This window comes from Amphimedon queenslandica, unplaced genomic scaffold (genome assembly GCF_000090795.2).
Source record: "Amphimedon queenslandica unplaced genomic scaffold, v1.1 AMPQUscaffold_13111, whole genome shotgun sequence".
In the NCBI taxonomy this organism is placed as follows: Eukaryota; Metazoa; Porifera; class Demospongiae; order Haplosclerida; family Niphatidae; genus Amphimedon; species Amphimedon queenslandica.
Window position 1 is genome coordinate 17,094 of NW_003546653.1, and position 18,025 is coordinate 35,118.

At 38.0% G+C, this 18,025-nt stretch overlaps 6 protein-coding genes across 10 annotated transcripts in view; 3 read left to right on the top strand and 3 right to left on the bottom strand.

Moving 5' to 3' along the window:
• Positions 1-67: 67 nt before the first annotated feature.
• LOC100640762 (EH domain-binding protein 1-like protein 1) lies at positions 68-6,859 on the bottom strand. Of its 4 annotated transcripts, none has more exons than XM_020001098.1 (22): positions 6,645-6,859; positions 6,362-6,422; positions 6,164-6,265; positions 5,560-5,613; positions 5,397-5,473; positions 5,234-5,335; positions 4,994-5,110; positions 4,638-4,702; positions 3,521-4,417; positions 3,187-3,377; positions 2,436-2,494; positions 2,281-2,343; positions 2,097-2,198; positions 1,973-2,021; positions 1,502-1,684; positions 1,423-1,452; positions 1,341-1,373; positions 1,008-1,184; positions 894-962; positions 718-848; positions 449-586; positions 68-236 (listed from the first exon to the last, which is right to left on the bottom strand). In XM_020001098.1, the coding sequence occupies exons 1-22, from the start codon at positions 6,749-6,751 to the stop codon at positions 173-175; spliced, it is 2,871 nt and encodes a 956-aa protein (XP_019856657.1). In that variant the 5' UTR covers positions 6,752-6,859; the 3' UTR covers positions 68-172. The 4 variants fall into 4 exon arrangements, with proteins under 4 accessions (XP_019856657.1, XP_019856658.1, XP_019856659.1 ...); XM_020001099.1 differs by having other exon boundaries at positions 1,341-1,370; positions 6,645-6,858; XM_020001100.1 differs by having other exon boundaries at positions 3,521-4,081; positions 6,645-6,857.
• On the top strand, positions 6,851-7,685 carry LOC100640889 (tubulin-specific chaperone A-like). The gene is made up of 4 exons (XM_003389225.3): positions 6,851-6,960; positions 7,005-7,110; positions 7,158-7,244; positions 7,505-7,685. Exons 1-4 carry the CDS (start codon positions 6,905-6,907, stop codon positions 7,577-7,579), a joined length of 324 nt encoding a protein of 107 aa, XP_003389273.1. The 5' UTR covers positions 6,851-6,904; the 3' UTR covers positions 7,580-7,685.
• Positions 7,686-7,693: 8 nt separating this feature from the next.
• LOC100641013 (nucleolar protein 6-like) lies at positions 7,694-13,975 on the top strand. Of its 2 annotated transcripts, XM_020001096.1 has the most exons (24): positions 7,694-7,758; positions 7,803-7,973; positions 8,040-8,162; positions 8,577-8,762; positions 8,872-9,043; positions 9,189-9,344; positions 9,529-9,698; positions 9,900-10,020; positions 10,071-10,132; positions 10,372-10,586; positions 10,658-10,850; positions 10,905-11,024; positions 11,176-11,396; positions 11,475-11,616; positions 11,666-11,798; positions 11,849-12,003; positions 12,193-12,338; positions 12,422-12,574; positions 12,659-12,756; positions 12,802-13,022; positions 13,071-13,238; positions 13,611-13,712; positions 13,764-13,811; positions 13,860-13,975. In XM_020001096.1, exons 1-24 carry the CDS (start codon positions 7,735-7,737, stop codon positions 13,959-13,961), a joined length of 3,402 nt encoding a protein of 1,133 aa, XP_019856655.1. In that variant the 5' UTR covers positions 7,694-7,734; the 3' UTR covers positions 13,962-13,975. The 2 variants fall into 2 exon arrangements, with proteins under 2 accessions (XP_019856655.1, XP_019856656.1); XM_020001097.1 differs by having other exon boundaries at positions 13,764-13,884.
• On the bottom strand, positions 13,742-14,486 carry LOC100640003 (U6 snRNA-associated Sm-like protein LSm6). The gene is made up of 4 exons (XM_003389218.3): positions 14,319-14,486; positions 14,200-14,270; positions 14,106-14,148; positions 13,742-14,008 (listed from the first exon to the last, which is right to left on the bottom strand). Exons 1-4 carry the CDS (start codon positions 14,407-14,409, stop codon positions 13,971-13,973), a joined length of 243 nt encoding a protein of 80 aa, XP_003389266.1. The 5' UTR covers positions 14,410-14,486; the 3' UTR covers positions 13,742-13,970.
• Positions 14,487-14,792: 306 nt separating this feature from the next.
• LOC109585143 (tetratricopeptide repeat protein 28-like) lies at positions 14,793-17,073 on the top strand. Its single transcript, XM_020001107.1, has 3 exons — positions 14,793-15,587; positions 15,755-15,982; positions 16,124-17,073. Exons 1-3 carry the CDS (start codon positions 14,837-14,839, stop codon positions 17,059-17,061), a joined length of 1,917 nt encoding a protein of 638 aa, XP_019856666.1. The 5' UTR covers positions 14,793-14,836; the 3' UTR covers positions 17,062-17,073.
• Positions 17,045-18,025, bottom strand: part of LOC100641140 (cactin-like) — a 6,702-nt gene continuing 5,721 nt past the window's right edge. Inside the window, exons 21-22 of the mRNA XM_020001106.1 lie at positions 17,290-17,403; positions 17,045-17,218 (exon numbers count right to left, since the gene is read on the bottom strand). Coding sequence (XP_019856665.1) covers positions 17,093-17,218; positions 17,290-17,403 — 240 coding nt within the window. The 3' untranslated portion in view covers positions 17,045-17,092. The remainder of the gene's footprint in view (positions 17,219-17,289; positions 17,404-18,025) is intronic.

Genomic DNA, 18,025 nt, shown 5'->3' on the forward strand with positions numbered 1-18,025 from the left:
AGCTGCTATAATTAACTATTATAAATAAAAAACAAAAATAACAACAATAATAATAATAATAAAGACGTGAGACTAATACAATTTTAAAAAAGCAACGACAACACTTGAAACTATGTCTGGTTATACATATATATATATATATATAATAAGTTATCATTTTTTCTGTTGCACTTTAATTTGGCGAAGCACCTTTCTCCTTGAAGTATTTGGCTAAGTAAGTAATGGCACTGATCCACCTGTGATGAGGAATAAAATAAAAACACTCCAGGCTAGAAATCAACAAATAACAATAAAAATCAAATGCATTAAAATACCATATTTATTATTTTGATAACTGATGAATTCAACTTAAATTTTGCATAAATGAACTAAATATGCTTGAGCAAAATGGGTTCCAGTTTTAAGGTAAATGTGTACCGATTTTAATTATATAAATGTATTCTGTTACTTGTTCATTTCTGCCTCATCATGTGCCAACAGTTCAAACACTCTTCCTTCACAGTTAATGTTAAAGGTCCCGTTGTTCTTATCTTGTTTCGATGCATCAGCTGCAGATACCTCAATAACCTTTGCTAGATCAATAAAACTGCATGAAAGAAAGATAGAGAAGGATTATTCACAATGTGTAGATGTACTTTAAAAAAAGCAAAATTGCAAAAAAAATTTCAAAATTTCAATAATAAAATTTTCTCACAAAACATTAAGTAGAAGACATACCCTTGTGGTGTTCCTTCAGATTGGCTCTTGTAATAGTAAAGTCTACTCCCTTGATCCAAACGAAAGTATCTCCTCCTAAAAACGTTAGCCGTTGGTCCCTTGGCGCCTTTCTTAAACAACCACCCTTGAACCTGTACCACAAGGATTAACCACTCCCATAAACCACAACCACTCACCTTGAGATGCTCACGAAGCTTCTCGTCTTCTTGTTTCTTTTGGGCAGTGGAAGCCTCAAGTACTTTCACCTGTCATGTGACATCAAGTCATGTGATCACATATTCCTGGTCTACCTTAGCTTCGCTTTGTTCCAGTCCAGTCTTGAGTGTTCGTACTTCAGTGTTGAGCTCATCGTTGGTGATCTTGAGGGATTGATTTACTTCTTCAAGGTGACGAATAATGTCTTCTTTTTGTTGGAGCTGCCGGAGTAGTTCCTCCTTGTTGTGCTTCTCATTAACCGTGGTCTTGTGCTGTGGGGGGAAGAGAGGAAAAAAGTGGAAGAGAAAGAGAGAGACATTTATATAAAATTAAGGATGCATTAAACAACAATCTCAAGCAGTAGTAGCACACATAAATATAACCACATCTTTATATTTCAAGGACTGATGAATGCATTAAACACTCACACTTTTGCTTTCAGCTGCTTCTCTCAAATGCTGCTTTGATATAATAAATAAATAAATTAATAAATAAATGAATATAACTAACAGTTTCAGTAGAGGGAGATGTAGGAGGTATCTAAATAAAAATAAATTAATGAAAGTAGGTACATGTATAAATGGCTCACCTCATCGTCCTTGCCACCCAAAGCTTTCTTAATGGAGCCTAGTATCCCTCCTCCTCCAGTCTTCTGCCTGTCCTCATCATCTGCTGATTTACCAGCTTTCTCTAGCCACTTGTTGTATTGCTTGATAGTAGAGGAGGCAGCAACATGAGTGCCCTCAACTGCCTTCTTAGCATTGTCGTCCAACTACAGGAAAAATGACACACATACAGTACATGGATATCAGTTTGTTTCTTAAGCATTCATAATAGGAGACTTGTTTAAGCTTTGTGCTATAGCTAAGTGGATGCCCACTTTGCACAATCATTGTTGTTGAATTCTCTTTGAGATTGGTTTAGGAAAACTCCCTTTAAGCAATAGCTGTAGGTTACTAATTCCCACTGCTATGATAATGTGGCATTAGCTACTGTAAACAACATTGCATTAGAGTACATGTACATGTACATTAACCCTCCCCACTCTTTTGCTACTTACAGTTTCTCCGGAAGCAGAAACAATTACAAGAAGAGGAATACTACGAACTCTATATAAGGGAATAAAATAAACAGGCAGGAAGGGTGGAGTGTCATAGATAAAAAGAAAGGGGACAGTTACATACTTAAAGTCTAGCTTGAGTTTGTCAATTAGAGGGTGACCGTGAGGTATGGCAACCCAAGGCATCTGCTGCTCAGCCATGTACTGTATCATCTCTGTTCTAGAGCTAAGAGGAAGAGGAGAAGAACAAGAGACAGAGCAAGGGAACAAGGAGTCATTACAGAGCTTAAACCACATCAGTCCTTTACTTGTCGTTTGAGATATAAATCATTTCAAAAGATTTGTTGTTCTTCTTTAATGAAGTGTAGAACCTGGAGGAAAGAGAGGGGGGGGGAAAGAAAGGAAGGAGGTACAAATATTTGTACATACTATGATGACATCATATTAATCACAGATAACATACTCTAATAATTTTGGAAGGAATCTTCGACATGGGGGACACCACTGAGCAGAGAAGTAAAGCTAAGAAAGGGGAGGAAGAGGAGAAAAGAGGGAGTATACATGAGATAAGAGAGGAATAGAAGAGATAAAATAGTTAAATACACAGACAGCCCATATCAAAATTCAAATTATCGACCAAAAATGTCAACAAATAGAATCCACTGCTTACTAATTTCGTGCATGTTAGATAATCAGTGTCATGCACCATATCATGGAACAGGTAGCCAATGTTTACAATTTATAATTGAATTAAAGTACATGTATGTACATGAGGCTTGAGCAAAGAGTTTTAAGAATGGTGATCCGTGACTTAATTTAATGCTTTCGGTATGTTAATTCTTAAATCAAAAACAGTTCATTTTCCGATTTGTAAGCTTTGGTTTTGTGATGAATGCACAAAAAATATGCATTGGCTCTTAGAGGAAGTTTTTAATAACAAAAGTGAATCCTCCAAGCAGGAATGATGGTAATTAATATTTAATTGCTTTCGATAAATATTAATTGCTAACTAGACAATTGGTCTCGTAAAATTGTCGTTTTATAGCACAAATTCAACAACACTAAAATGCCTGCTAAAAGCAAAGCTTCAAAATTTTAGCTCTAAGCTGCAGTAATTCAGAAGATAATATGCTTATAGAACATCAATACTTGTAGCATACGGAGTGAATTTTAATATTAAAGCTTTATGCTGTTACAGTGCATGCTAGTCTTACCCCAATGACGTCAGCAGAATCAACTCTCTCATTCCCCACGCCCACATCATGACAGTCCACATACTGAGCATCAGGGAGCCATGTGTTCACAAGAGCAGCGTTTCTTCCTGGGCTGGTGGGCGGGGGAGACTGCTCCTTCGCTGGCTCATCAAACGGGTTAGCGCCTTGAGGATCAGTGAACGGCTGCTTATCTAAAAATATATTTAAAATGTAAGTTAATTTTTTAAAGTAAATACATAATTGGCTATTATATATAATTGTCGGCATATGTGATGTTGACCACACCCCTCTGGGGTGTTGTCTCTTTTTTCGGGAGAGACACACTTCTCCTCACCAGCAGGTCCTCCACCACTAGCTCCTGCAGTCACTCCTCCGAATGGCGGGCCTGGATGACCTTTCCTTCGTGCCTCGTCCGTCATAGGCGCTGATGCAGTAGATTCTCCAGCAGTAGTAGATGCTCCGGTGCCTTTGCTTGCTGTGTCGTTCTTTTTCCTCTGTGGCATTTCTTCATCGCAGGAATGCGGCTCGGAGCTGCTCTTTGTAGGAGGTGCTGATACGGCAATGGGCGTGGCTCCACAAGGCCCCTCCTCCTTTTTATTGCTCTCTTCCTTGCTGCTACTGCACTCTCCTTCCTTTGCCTTCTCTAAGTCTTCAGCCTTCTTGCTGCTACATTCTTCTTCTTTCTTCTTTCCTTCCTTGCTGCTACTGCATTCTTCTTCTTTTGCTTTCTCTTTGGTCTCCTTGCTGCTGCTACACTCCTTCTCTTCTTGTTCCATTTCTTTAGCCTCCTTGCTGTTGCTACACTCTTCCTCGTTCTTTCCTTCTTTGCTGCTGCTACTACATTCTTCTTTCTTCTTCTTCTTGCTGCTACATTCCTCCTCTTCCCCTTTCATCCCTACATTATCATTTGACAATGACTCGAGTTGACTTTCTTCTATTACACCACCATTGGAGGATTCTGGAGCCCCGCCTTCCATTAATTCATCCTTCCCATCTTTGACAATTTCCTCATTACCTTCCTTCTCTTCATCAGGTTTTTCTGCTTCAAAGATATTACCCTCGTCACCTTGTGTTTCCAGTTTATCAGTGATTTCATTCCCTTTATCAATGTCTAATAGATTCTCCATACTTTTATCTGAGCGAGGTGGTTTGACGGGTGGAGGTTGTAAACGTAACTGGCTCCGTCGTCGTGTCTCGCCCGTACCGAGGACGACAATCGATCTCAAAGGACCTATTGTGTTGTGTGTGAATGGGCGGGGCTCCAGTGAGAGGTGTGGTCACATTCTAACAGAAATGTCTTGCATGCACAGATTTAAAATTTTCGAGGCCATGGGCCAACTAGGAGGACACTTGCCATTACAAATGCAAGATATAAGCATAAGAAGTTAAACATTATTTTTAAGTGCCACACCCCTCGAAAATTTTAATTATTATTGATAATAATAAATTACCAGGTTCATTTTCTTCGTTCGCTGCTGGAGTTTCCTCATTCTCTTCTTCCTCAGGAGATTTGGGTCTACAAAATAAATATTTTGATAACTGGACATACTATACTGCTAGTACTACGCAAATAAATTTTGTGCATGTTAATTATGTGCTCATATTTTATTATAGTACTCTGTGTTTGTATAATAATCAAATAGTTACAATACATACTAATTGTCCTACATGAAGATATATTATATCATTTTTGAATCTTAAACTGCTACAATAAAATATTCGTGCTAATTTGGCATCGGTTAGCTAAACATGCCAGTGTTCATTGTTTGTTGATGCTGTGAGCTATGTTTGTACATGGAGGATCTACCTCATTCCAAGTGTTGCAGCTTCGTCAAGATCTTCATCATCAACGTCTTCATCGTCGGCATACATCACACTCTGCGCTGGATCAACTGAGCTGAATGTACTCTGCATGTCGTCATCACTATGAGGGAAAGAAAGAGAGAGAAATTCAGTGAGAGAGAAAGAGAGGGTACATGCATAATATGCAATACATATAGGAGTGGAAGAGAGAAGGGCAGAAAAAAATGACATTCACATCACTCACGTGTCTTTTCCCTCCTTCTGGAACTCGGCCTCTAATGTTATCCCAAGCAGGGACTTGCTGATCTTCCTAGAGACAGGCTTGAAATTCATTTCTAGAGCATGTCTGATGAGAGAGACAAAGACACACAATGCATTTAATTTTTTAATTAATATCAGGAGCAAACCTTGCTGAAGGTATCCCTGCATACTCTGCCATGTCACAGTTGAAGGAAGCAAGAATCTTCTTTCCATTCTTGTCCTCCTAACAACAAAGAACAACCAAAAATAAACAAAGACAATAGCAGACTTTAGATAAACTGATATAACACACAACACTTTGTCGCTAACGTTTTCAATGTAATACTTGTATTCCTTTTCCTCAAACTCCTGCTTCTTGCCATCCTATAAGGAATTACACAGATTATACAACTGCTACAAAGTCTGTAGGTGTGCTTCTGACAGTTGCACTACACATGTAGTATTGTGTAAGCTATTGAAGTGTTAGTATAGATAATAGGAGCTGCTTCCTAATTCTGATACTATAGCAAATAGTGTGAATATTTTAATATGATGCATAAGATTAAATTCCTTGTGTATTTGACACTAGAATCAGCTATTATGAATCCCTTATCAAAAGGTCAAGGAAAGTGTAATGAGTATTGAGTATAACTTGAAGTCATTCATGATTTATATGGGAATAGCACTTGTAGGGTTTATCCCAGGAGTGTCTGTGTGGTAACATCAGTAAATGAATAAATAGGCTTTTATTCATGGGTCATTGCTAGTTTCAAAATGATGAAGCAGAATGTATGGGCTATGGTTATTGTTTTTAAAATGCAACAATGGTTTTAATACTGCTTGACTTAATATCAAACTAAACCACAATGTCAATGACAACTATAAAGTTCAATGATGATATGTTTGGATAGTATTACAATAATTATACACTTACTCTGTAGAGCGTGACAATCAATGAGGCTGAGATTGGTGGATCAAAAACAGCACGACCATCAGCACCATTAGGCCCTCTATCCTCAGTAACAACAAACTCAACCTATTCAATGAAGAGAATCTAATTTCTATTGTGCTGTAAAGTTTATTAATGATTTTAAAAAATAATTAATAATAAATAAAAATAATAATCACTTACATCCGACGATTGGACTCTCCTGTGACTTCTAAGCCAAATTACCCTCAAACTTCCAGGACGCCTAGAAATAGATGAAACAGGGGTCATAAAGAGAAGAGATAGTTTGAAGGGCAGCCCCTCCCCTTCCACTGGTAGCAAAAACTCAAAAGTGATCTCAAATAGTTCCCTATCTGACCAAACTAATCCCATCTCTCCCCCTCTCTCAATAGCGCGTATGCATGTAAGTGATCTATTGGTGGTTGCTAATATCTTTGCTTGAGTGTATTGAAGCTAATTGACTCACCATGTCCCGTTACAAGTCAAGTCGATATACTCAAATGTCGAGGTGAAACGAAATTGGGTAGCGGACTTGCCAGCCCTCTTGACTTTACGTGCAAATCTTTTTGCCATGATGTGCTGTGTAGCTCGTCTCCTGGACTGGGTACAGGGACAACTGCGTCTTTTTTAAGCTGGAAGAGAGACGCCCTACCTCTTATCACTCTGCAGCAAAGATAATGAATTTAATTTTAATATTGTAATTAAACACCTTTTTTGGTGACAAAGATGGCGGATGTGAAGAGGGTTAGAACCATTAAAATCAAGACTGGCGTAGTGAAGAGGTATTTGTTGAGTCTGCAGTGGCTTTTATGTTTCTTTATTTAAGGTTGTCGAAAGAGAAGAACATGTACATCAAAGAGGCTGAAAAACAAGAGGAGAAAATCCAGAAAATGACAGAAGAGGGTCGCGATGAATATGACATTCGTAAACAAGTATATAACTATTAGTATTATCACTTATTTTATTTTATTGATTTTAGAAAGAAGTGCTAGCAGAGTCACACAGTATGATACCAGACATAGAAAGACAATTAGAAATGGCACATAATGAATTATCGAAATTACTGGTGATCCTTCTCCTCTCCTTCCCCCTCTCTCCCTCCCCCTAGACTCTTTCTCTTCCTCTCTCTCTTATCTCTTCACTTCCTCTTTCTCTTATCTCTTCACTTGTATGTATTGCTTATATATCTTTCCCTATCCTTAATTTTGTTTACTCCAAGAGGTTATGGGATTTGCTTGAATTTACAAACACATAATGTAACCAGCTTTGATAGTTGTACTATAGCTATTTCTCTTGTTCTGTTATCTTACCGGTCACTCTCTTTAGGAAACAGAAACTGATCTTGCTGACACGGAAGAATACAAGGTTGCAACTGAGCTCTTAAAAACTATAGCAGTTTGAATGAGAAAGAACATAATACAATACAAAAATACATATAAATAATTGTGATAGTGTCTAGTTAGTAATAATAGTTAATTAACCATCATTAATGAAGTTTTGATTTTAACCCTTTCTCTGCTGTTTTCTGACCACGTGCGATCACATTTTCGCTCAGTATGAAGAGAAAACAAAATAAAAAGGTAAATAAGCCAACATATTGACTACAAACTTTCCTATTGTATAGCAATCGGCTGTTTTAGAAGGAAAGGGATCACGTGGTGGTCAGGATCCTGGCCTAGGCCCCCCTCCTGCTAAAAAGAAGCCATCTGGTCTCTACAAGCCTCCAACACATGAAGAGCTACAAACGCTCAAAGAAACGGAGTCATTGTTTAGGACAAACCTCATTAAACTACAAGTGGGCCTGATTAATTAATTTGTGGGTGTAACCGTAATTAATTAATTATTATTATCATTATTGTAGATTACCGAATTAATTTCTGAGGTGAAGCCAAATAGCTCAAAAGAGGCGAGTGAGGCTCTTGAGACGTTTCTTCATAAATTAAAATCAGAGCTCTCATCTATAAAGACTACCGAGCGTTTAAAGGTATAATCATTATGCTCCAATGATGTTTTTATGCATTTGATGTGTTTATTTTTAATTGTTTATGTTGGCTATACAAGGTTTCCCATGGGATCTCTTGTGCAGCTTCTTGTCATTGGATTGTCAAGTTGCTAAAAAATTGGGCTAAAGTCCCTGTACTATAGTACAGGGTCTTTGACCAAATTTGATCAAAAATGATTAGGAGAGAATTCTTGATTTTTATAGTTTTTTCTGATCCATATACATGTTCTTATGTTGTGTAGCAAGTTTGGGCTGATTCCGATCAACATTGGATTTTTTTAAATTTATAAAGCTGCTCAAAAATTGGGCCAAAGTCCCTGTACATATAGTGCTTTTCAGTTCATTTAGCATGCTTCCTGCCTCTATATCTCATTATGTAGTTTTATGTCTTTTTAGTTATCTGAGGGGCTGCGGCTCTTGCCAAAGATGATTAAGTATCCGTTAAGTTTCCCTCCCTCACCCAATATTAAAGGTCACTTTGAGTTCTCACCTCCTTCAAAGATAAAGGTCACCGGGAGCTACCTCCTAGAGACAAACCTGAAGACATCTCCCAATGTTAACCTAACCGTTGAGATACCACGAGTAAGAGTATGGTATTATAATAAGGCTGTCAACTTAGCATGCTTTATGAGAAACCGGGAGAAGAAAGAGAGAGAGCATATAGTAATTATAATATACGTAATACTTGTAGGAATGTCTTCAAGAGAAGGATTACATGAATTATCGTGTATTCCACAAAAGAGCTCTTTATCTCTCGATTATTGCCGGCCATCTCATCAAGAAGAGGAAACTGATATCGTCTCTGGATTTCACTTATGATCTCAACTATCCTCTACTCCCAATACTAACACTGACTCCTAAAGGTATGATGATGACACTAATAATAGTAATAAGTAGGAATAGCAAGGGATATACAGTAGGCTATTTTTATCAATGGAATTAGTACATATGAATCTAATTTGTATGTGAACTGCTGTATTTAGTTTATTTAAAATCTTTCTTCTTTAGACTCCAGTCAGTTTACTGTGTACATTCACACTACCATACCAGCTGATACCTTCCCATTGACAAAGCTTCTACCAAGCAAGAGTAACGTACGTCGTTTCGCTCGACCATTTCCTTTTGGAGAGAAGGAGGAGGAGGAAAGAGAGTGTGATCATGAAGGTAGGCTAATCAGTATGACAATAACAGTTTTGAAAAAAAGGAGTGAGAGATTAATCATGAAAATGGTTTGTGCATTGTATTGAGTTTGCTGATGATTTTCATTCATAATGCTATGTTGTACTGTCATGATTAATTCTTACTATAAGACATGATAAACATTCGTCTCTATTTTCATTTTTCCCAGATCTTCCTCCTCTTCCCACTCCTCACTACAACTCTGCTATCCTCCTTGAGATGGGATCACGGGAGAAACACCTTGAAGAACTGTACTCTGCTTCTGCTGTTGACTGTCCCTCCATTACTGAGGCCACTCTATTGTGTAAGACATGGCTGCACCAGAGAGGCCTTGACCAGGTTATTATTATTATTATTATTATTATTATTACTATTATTATTATAAAACAATAATTAATACATGTAGAAAACTAATCTTTAATGCTACATTCAGTTATTCACTATGTTTATCATCATTCTTATTGATCTACTCTGTGATATAATAACAAAGTATCATTGTATGCATAGTTGGCATACACTATTGTCTTTTTATTATTTTAGGGTTATGGTGGATTCACTGGCTTTCATGCTTCAATGGTTCTGCTATATCTCCTGAGACAGAGGAAACTGAATCATTTCATGAGTAGCTATCAAGTTTTTAGGATATTCCTACAGTTTCTAGGTAACGTACGCCATGTTTATGTGTGATCTTGTTAATCTTGGCAACCCTAGCCAACAGCAACTGGGACGAGAGAGGGATAAGCCTGGGGGATAGAGAGAACTATCCTTCACTGGTAAGTAGAAGATATCACATAATGCTTTATTGTCAAGCAGCAAAATTTTTGTGGATTTATTTTTAAATGAATTTTTCACAGAAATAAATTTTGTGAATTTGCAATGTTAGTGCCACACATTTAATGGTGATTGAATATTTATTGGAGCTTTAATTTTGCGGTTGAATTTGTGAAAAGTTAAGCTCCTTGAAGATAAAGCGCTATGCTGTACGCTATTCGTATACTTTTGTATTTTTTAGCCATCAATAGATGAGTTTCATTCTTCATTTCCCATTGTCTTTATTGATTCTTCTGGTTACCTAAATCTAACAGCACACACTTCACTCCATCAGTATCACGCCCTCAGACAGGAGGCTGGGCTCTGTCACGCCCTCCTTGACAAATCAGACGGGAGCTTTGGAAGCGTGTTTTTGAAACCCGTTAAACCTGTTTTGAAATACGATGCATTGTGCAAGTAAGCAAAGGGTAGCGTGTGTACATGTTATTTGAACTGTAAAACTATATGCTTTTTCTTTAATTATTCAGGTTTGATCTCTCTGCTGGTAATATAAAAGGCTCTCCATTGTTTGACAGAAACAGTGACAAGTGGGAGGAGCTTGTTTTTGATTTTGGTGGGTGGGTATGGCCAGGAGTGCTTGATGAAGTGATGCGTGTAATTGATAAAGGATTAGAGGGACGTGTACAATTGATTAGTCAATTACCAGTCAAGCGGAACAAAGTAACACCTTGACATTATCCATTTATTTATTTTTAATTATTAATCTATTTCCAGTGGGCAGTTACAGCTGTCTCCCCCACGTTGGCTGGCTCTGATGTTACACTGGGTCTTATATTCAATACTGAGAGAGTCTATGAGCCTCTTATAATGGGACCACCAGCAGACAGCAATGAAGTATATACCATGTACATGTAACACTTATTTCTCATGGATACTACCTACTTTTGCTGATGGTTTGTTTCATAAAGTTAAATTCCATCAAAATTCATATGCCACATCTTGTGTGTTCTGTATTTTAGCTTACATGTTAAAAACTCTCTCTTAGGCGTCTACTTTCAGAAGTTTTTGGGGTGAAAAGTCAGAGCTGAGAAGATTTCCTGATGGGAGTATAAACGAGGCTGTGCTCTGGACAGAGGAAAAAGGAGAGGGGGAGAAGAGGAACGTCCCACGTCTGATCATTGACCACATTTTGAAAAGACACACCCATATAGAGGGTGTGGTCTTAACACACAACACTCTCGACTCTCTATTGAGTTCTGGAAAAGGGTATGCTTTTTATTGTGATAAATTATCAATGATATGAATGATATGTGTTTTGTATGTTGTGATGTGTTTTTCTTTTAGCTCAATAGATACAAGAGAGGGCGTGTCTGTGGGTGTGGTCAATGCTTTTATTGAGTTAAGTCGTGAGTTGCGTCAGTTAAAGGACCTCCCACTTGAGATAGCAACTGTCAAAGGAGCTTCACCGATATTCTGTCACACTGAGGTATTTAAGAACTGGTTTTTTAATTATATTTTCATTCTTTCTCTCATAGGTACATCCTCCTTTACCATGGAATGGCAAGTCTTCCTCTAAAGTCCGCTCCCTTCCCCTCCCTCTCGTACAAGATCACTGTCTCCACCCGTCCTGTGACGTGACCACGCCCACCCTCACCCCTTGTTTCCATGGTAACCCACCCACTCACTACCCGTTCACTAATTACCCGCCTCCCTTGCAGTTGTCATGGAGATGGAGGCTAGCGGGAAGTGGCCCGACTCACCGGACGCCATTGATAACATTAAAACAGCTTTTTATTTATCAATATCCAGTTCACTTAGGAAACAGCATGGGCTTATTACAGGGACTTCTAAAGACTATATTGACATACTTAAGGTACTCAGTCAATTAAATAATAATGAAGTTTTATCCAAAAGTTTTTATGTAGTTATTTTTAAAATTATTTTAGTTGGTAGTTACAAATGTCTCAAGTTTTATTTAAGTTCTTTATTAAATATTAATCAAGTTTTATCTTGCACATGTACATGTATGTACATATGTACATGTATCTACTTTTTTTACCAGAAAGGGTATGTTTTTCGTCTCACTATATTCTATCTTCGTGAGGTGAGTATACTGAATGATTTGAGGACTCCACAGTCTCTCAGTAAAGCAAAGGGACTGGAGAAGGACTGCATTAGTAAACCACTACTGGTATCAACTCTCAACGGGTAATCCATAAAAATGTGCACATGTAATATACATGATACATGTACTTGTAATACTATTTTTATTATTTTAATGTTCCTTGTAGATTACACAATCAGTTTCCTGCTTATAGTCTTGGGACTCGTCTCTGCAAGAAGTGGGTGTGTTCTCACCTTCTGACCAATCAGATTCCAGACGAGGCCGTAGAACTTCTTGTTGCTCATTTGTTTCTTCATCCAGGCCCTTACCTGGTTCCTGGGTAAGTAAGGGCTGGGCTGACCCTGTAATTAACTGTTAATTATTTTTTAATTATTCTATATTATTTTATGATTATTCTGTATAGCTCTTCAGTATGTGTCCTGCTGAGGTTCTTCGATCTTTTACTGTCTCATGACTGGCCACGTGATCCTCTCTTAGTCGATCTTAATAATCAATTAAATGGTATGTTTGATATTAGTATTATTATTGACTTTGCCTTTTTTATAGACGAGACCACATCGGAAATTATTTCTTCTTTTAGTAAGGATAGGGAGAGACAGCCGCTCATGTTTATAGCCACACCTCTTGACCACACCTCCAAGCTAACTAAAGACAGACCGTCTGCCCCGGTAATGGGTAGATTATTGACGCTGGCTAAAGCATCCCTCAATTTACTGACCAATCAGATTGACTCCCTCCAAATTGGGCGGGAATCTCCTGACTTTAAGGCAAGTGAGATTTTTAATAATGAATTAAAATTATTATTATTTTAATAGCAAATATTTCGTTCTCCTCTCACTGATTATCACCTTCTCATTCATCTTGACGAGTCAAAAGTCCCACGCCTTCAAACTGGTAGAGTGTCGTCAGTGGATGGTCACCATTACTCTCACCTCCCGATAGTTCAGTTTGATCCGGTCCATTTGTATGTACAAGCATTAGAAGTTAGTCATTAATAGTATAAAATAGCTGAGAGAGAATTGCACTTTAAAATGTTTTTATGTAGAAAATTTTATTCTGATCAAAAACAATAGGTGCTAAAAATCGGGCCAAAGTCCCTAATAGTTCAGGGACTTTGGCCATATTTTGCCTAAATTGAGGAGAGAATTCTCCATTTTTAATAATTTTTTCTGATACAGATATATGTTCTTATGTTGTGCAGCAAGTTTGAGCTGATTCCGATCAAAATTGGATTTTTTACAAATTTTTAAAGTTGCTCATAAATCAAGCCAAAGAGCCTATACTATAATTATGTACTATAATTATATTACATTATGTGTGAACATTTTATTAAATAAGTTGTTGTTCATCTTTAGTCTGCATACTCTAATCTGGCAATGTTCTTTTACGACAAACATGGTGGAAGCGTCATTGGCGTGCTCTGGAAACAAGCAGCTTTCAAGCCACACCCATTTAAAGTAAACCACACCTTCTCTTTATCATTCAATTTAATTTTTGAACTTTAATAGCCGAATGGCATGCAATGTCGTGTAACAATCAGTAAATCAGAATCAAAGGTATAATAATAATATTAATTATGCATGATTATTAATTAGTTGCTATAGTTACTCGTTGCACCTGATAAAGAGGTGATAATTAGTGACATGATGATACTAGGAGATGGACTTGTAAGAAATATCGAGGTGCTTGAAACTCGTCCTTCTTGAGGTGTGATCTTATCTTCTTGCTGTTTTGGTGGTACTGATGTACAGGACTGTAAAAGATATAAATTTTGTACGCTAATAACATGAAAATTATTTGTGACATTAAATATCAAAATTATTGTTTGTATTAATTAATTAATTATTAACCATTGTTTCCTCGTATGAAAGCATCTCCATACTTGTTCTTAAGCTATAAATAGATATTAGAGCATCAATTTTGAAGGTCAGGCAGTTCTTATACCTGTCCTCCTATGTACTCTTCAGTCTGTTCAAGAGCTATGTTCATGTAGCCATCGAGACATGCTAAGATACCTATCGGAGATCACGTGATTTGTTCTCTCCAAATATGCAGGGTCCTACCTCTGTAATCTACCCCGGAATTGAGTTTGACGACTACAGGACGACCAGCTATCTGCTTTAGGAAATCGTTGGGAGTTCTCTTTCTGCTCATTTCTACCAAAAAATGAAAAAAAAGAAGCGTATAGATATAATATCAACACGTGGGTAGACCACACCTTATTAATTATTAAGAAAAATACCCAATTTATGCCTATAAAAATTAATAACAATTATATTTTTATCATTATTTTTTTGCTTGGGCTTATTTTCCCAGAAAAATTTAGTGCGAATTTTTTCCGCGAACATTTTAGCGGGTATTTTCCCAGGAATTTTTTTAGGTAAAATAATTTTGCTTATTATTAATTTTTGCCACTTTTTTGGTGGAAATTTTTTTAGCTGGGATTTTCCTGGGAACATTAATTTAAGCGGGTATTCTGCCGAGAAAATTAACAAGAATATCCGGAAGTATACGTAAACAACGTGGTATTGTTTATTTTCAATAAAGGTGTGGTCATGTCGTTATAGCAACCACCATACAAATGGCCACCGTTACCACCTCCCCTATCTCTCCTCGGGTCGACTCTTCTTCGCCCTTAGCCGAAGAGAAGAAGATAAGAGAGCTTACAAATCAAGGAGGGGATGCTCTAAAGTCTGGGCAGATGAAAGAGGCGCTGTCTCATTTCCAAACTGCTCTGAGCGTATCAGAATCAATACCAGACAACCCAAGACTCAAGCTATCTTGTTTATTGAATACAGGGGCAGCGTTAGTTACCACAGGAGAACACCAGAGAGGCATATCCCTCCTCCAGTCCGCCCTCTCCTTGTTAGACTCGATCCCAAACAGACAAACGGATCCTCATACCCTTGAAAACGGTATCTCATCAAATGGAGGAGACCTTACATCGAACACATCACCTGACCTCACCCGTGGTGACATATACTACAATCTTGGTCTAGCGAATGACTCCCTGGGGGAGTTCTCACTAGCGTCCACCCAATTAAAGCAATCTGTTGATTATTATGTAAAAGCTGGAGCCTTTGCTTCTGCTGGTGATGTTTTTGTTGTCATCTCCTCAAGAGAGAAAGAGCGGAGAAATTTTAAAGAGCAAATCACTTGCTTGCTCTCAGCTCAAAGGCTTTACCAAGATTCAGGGGAACAGAGTAAAGAAATAATGACTCTGACTGATCTTGCAATCGCTTATCAGACTGGAGGAAAGAGAGAGGAGTGTATCCAGTCACTAACAAGAGCTAAGATAATGGGACTCAGACTGGACGATCCTAAAGCACAGAGTAAGTACTTTATGAATAATTTATGATAATAAATGATATAATAGTTTGAATTTTACCTCATTAGTTTCCTTGTTAATTTTAATTTACATCTTGTTAATGCCAATTATCAACTCAAGATGTGTGAAGAAATTGTACAATTATTTCTCTCTCACTCTCTCTCTCTTAAGGTCAATTGTATACACGATTAGGACTAGTATACAGCTCTTTAAAATTATTCTCCGACGCCATACAAAGTTTTGAGAGAGCACTACCTCTTCTAAGACTAGCTATCAAAGACAGAGAGGGACAGCTAGAGGAGGAGGCGCCATTGCTACAGAATATAGGAGCAGTGTACAATGAAATGGGACAGTACGTGGAGGGAATCATGTACCACAAGACAGCTGCTAGCCTATACAGTCAGTTATACATCATTATATTACATGTATGCTATAGACATGTACATGTACATGTGGGTATAGTTAGGTACATGTACATACACTATGGTGAATGGGTTTGTGACTTTGTTTATGCATAGTTGAATTGTTTTCTGCTTATAGATCAATTAGGGCAGCCAGTCAATGAAGCAAAGTGTCTGTGTAATCTTGCTCTCTGCCAAACTCAATTACAAGAGTATCCTTTAGCCCACCAGTCCTTCACTACAGCACTGTCACTGGCGCAATCAGAGACAAACAACCCACTGGCTTTCCAAGCTCTCGAGGGACTTGGGTCTCTGTCTTATCAGACAAAGAACTACGAGGAAGCTAGAAGATGTTTCAATGAAGCTTTGGAGCTCTTGGATTCAATGAGAGGCGAAGACACAGGACTAGCAAGAGAGAGGGTCATGGAAAAGCTCTCGCACGTCACGGAAACACTACAAAAAGGACCAGAAGATTTAGAAGAGGCTGACGCTAACTTCAAGAATAGAGAAAGACAGCAGTCACATTCAAGACATGACTCCCAATTAATGCCCATCCCACTGACGCCAAGAAATACCGTGAGGTTCTCAGAGGACAGGGTCTTCTCTCAATCGCATCAAAACTCCACCACACCTCATAAAACCACGCCTCCTTACGTATACCTGACTACACCTGGTTTCACTCCCAGTCAAAGACCAAGATCAATAAACGAGACTAATCGATCGTTACACTCGTCCACTCTAACCTCTCTCACTGCCACAAGTGACAGCTCACTATTAAGTAACAGCGTCTTTGAGGAGCCAAACCACACCCAATTTGGCTCCACCCATCCACAAGGGGTGCTACCCACGTCTCCCGTGGTCACGCAAGGCTCTCTTGCACTTGGTCCTAACACTAAAGCTTTATATAGGGTAGAGAAACAAGAGGTGGTCGAAAAAAAGAAAAAGAAAGGAAGAACGAAATCACATCAGACCACACGCATAGTACCAATTGATCCATCCACATCCACGCCCATTCCAGACCGCACTCACAGTGCCCCACCCAACTCCACCCACTCGTCAGTTTGCAGGTTATTATGACATGGAAAAATATTCAATTAGTATCAATAAATTATCTCCTGTATCTATATCGCTTGAATCGGAACCAAAGTTGCAATATGTTGTTGTTGAATTGACATGTGAAGCCGTACTTCCATGAATACTCCCACTCTCTGTTGACTATCTTGAATGCAATGTCCTAAGAGATCGATATAAGAGCAGTTATAATTATGGCTCCATTTTAAAACAAGAAGTGTGCGTTTGGATTACCTCGTAAGGAGGTCCAGCGTGGAATTGCAAAACGGCAAAGTCCGGATTATCTTTGATTGGAGTCACTGTGTATGTCGGAGCCTGTGATTTATTAATAAGATCAGGATAAAATATCTAGAGAGAGAGAGAAATACATGCATAACAGTGTTGTGTCATTTTTAAAAATTATGAAGTTATTCTGTTTTTATCACATGTTTTGTAACAAGAATCTTGGAAAATATTCATTCCAAATTATGACCAATTAAGTGATAACAAGCGCAACAGGGTAAAAAATATTCCTATAATTGATTTCACCACCTTGCAAGTACAACTTGGTCATTATTAAGACTTACAGAGGTTCTCTCTACCTTCTAATGCTTCTAGATACCGTCTTTAGACGGTATCTCTATGTTCTCTTGCTGTTAAAAAGCTCTTAACTTTGTCCCATGTGTAAGCCGCCATTTTGCTTGCTGTGGCCACACCCACTCACGTAAAGGAGCGTGGGCGGGTAGTTGCTAAGGCTAAAAGTGTGAAAATAGGTGCAAAAAGGTGTAAAAAGGTGTGAAAAAAGATGTGAAAAGAGGTGTGAAAAACGTGTAAAAGATGTAAAAAGGTGTGTAAAAAGGTGTGTAAAAAGGTGTGAAAAAAGGTGTGAAAAACGGTGTTAAAAAAAGTGTGAAAAAAGATGTAAAAATGCAAAAAAGGTGTAAAAAAGTGTGAAAAAAAGGTTGTAAAAAGGTGTGAAAAAAGATGTAAA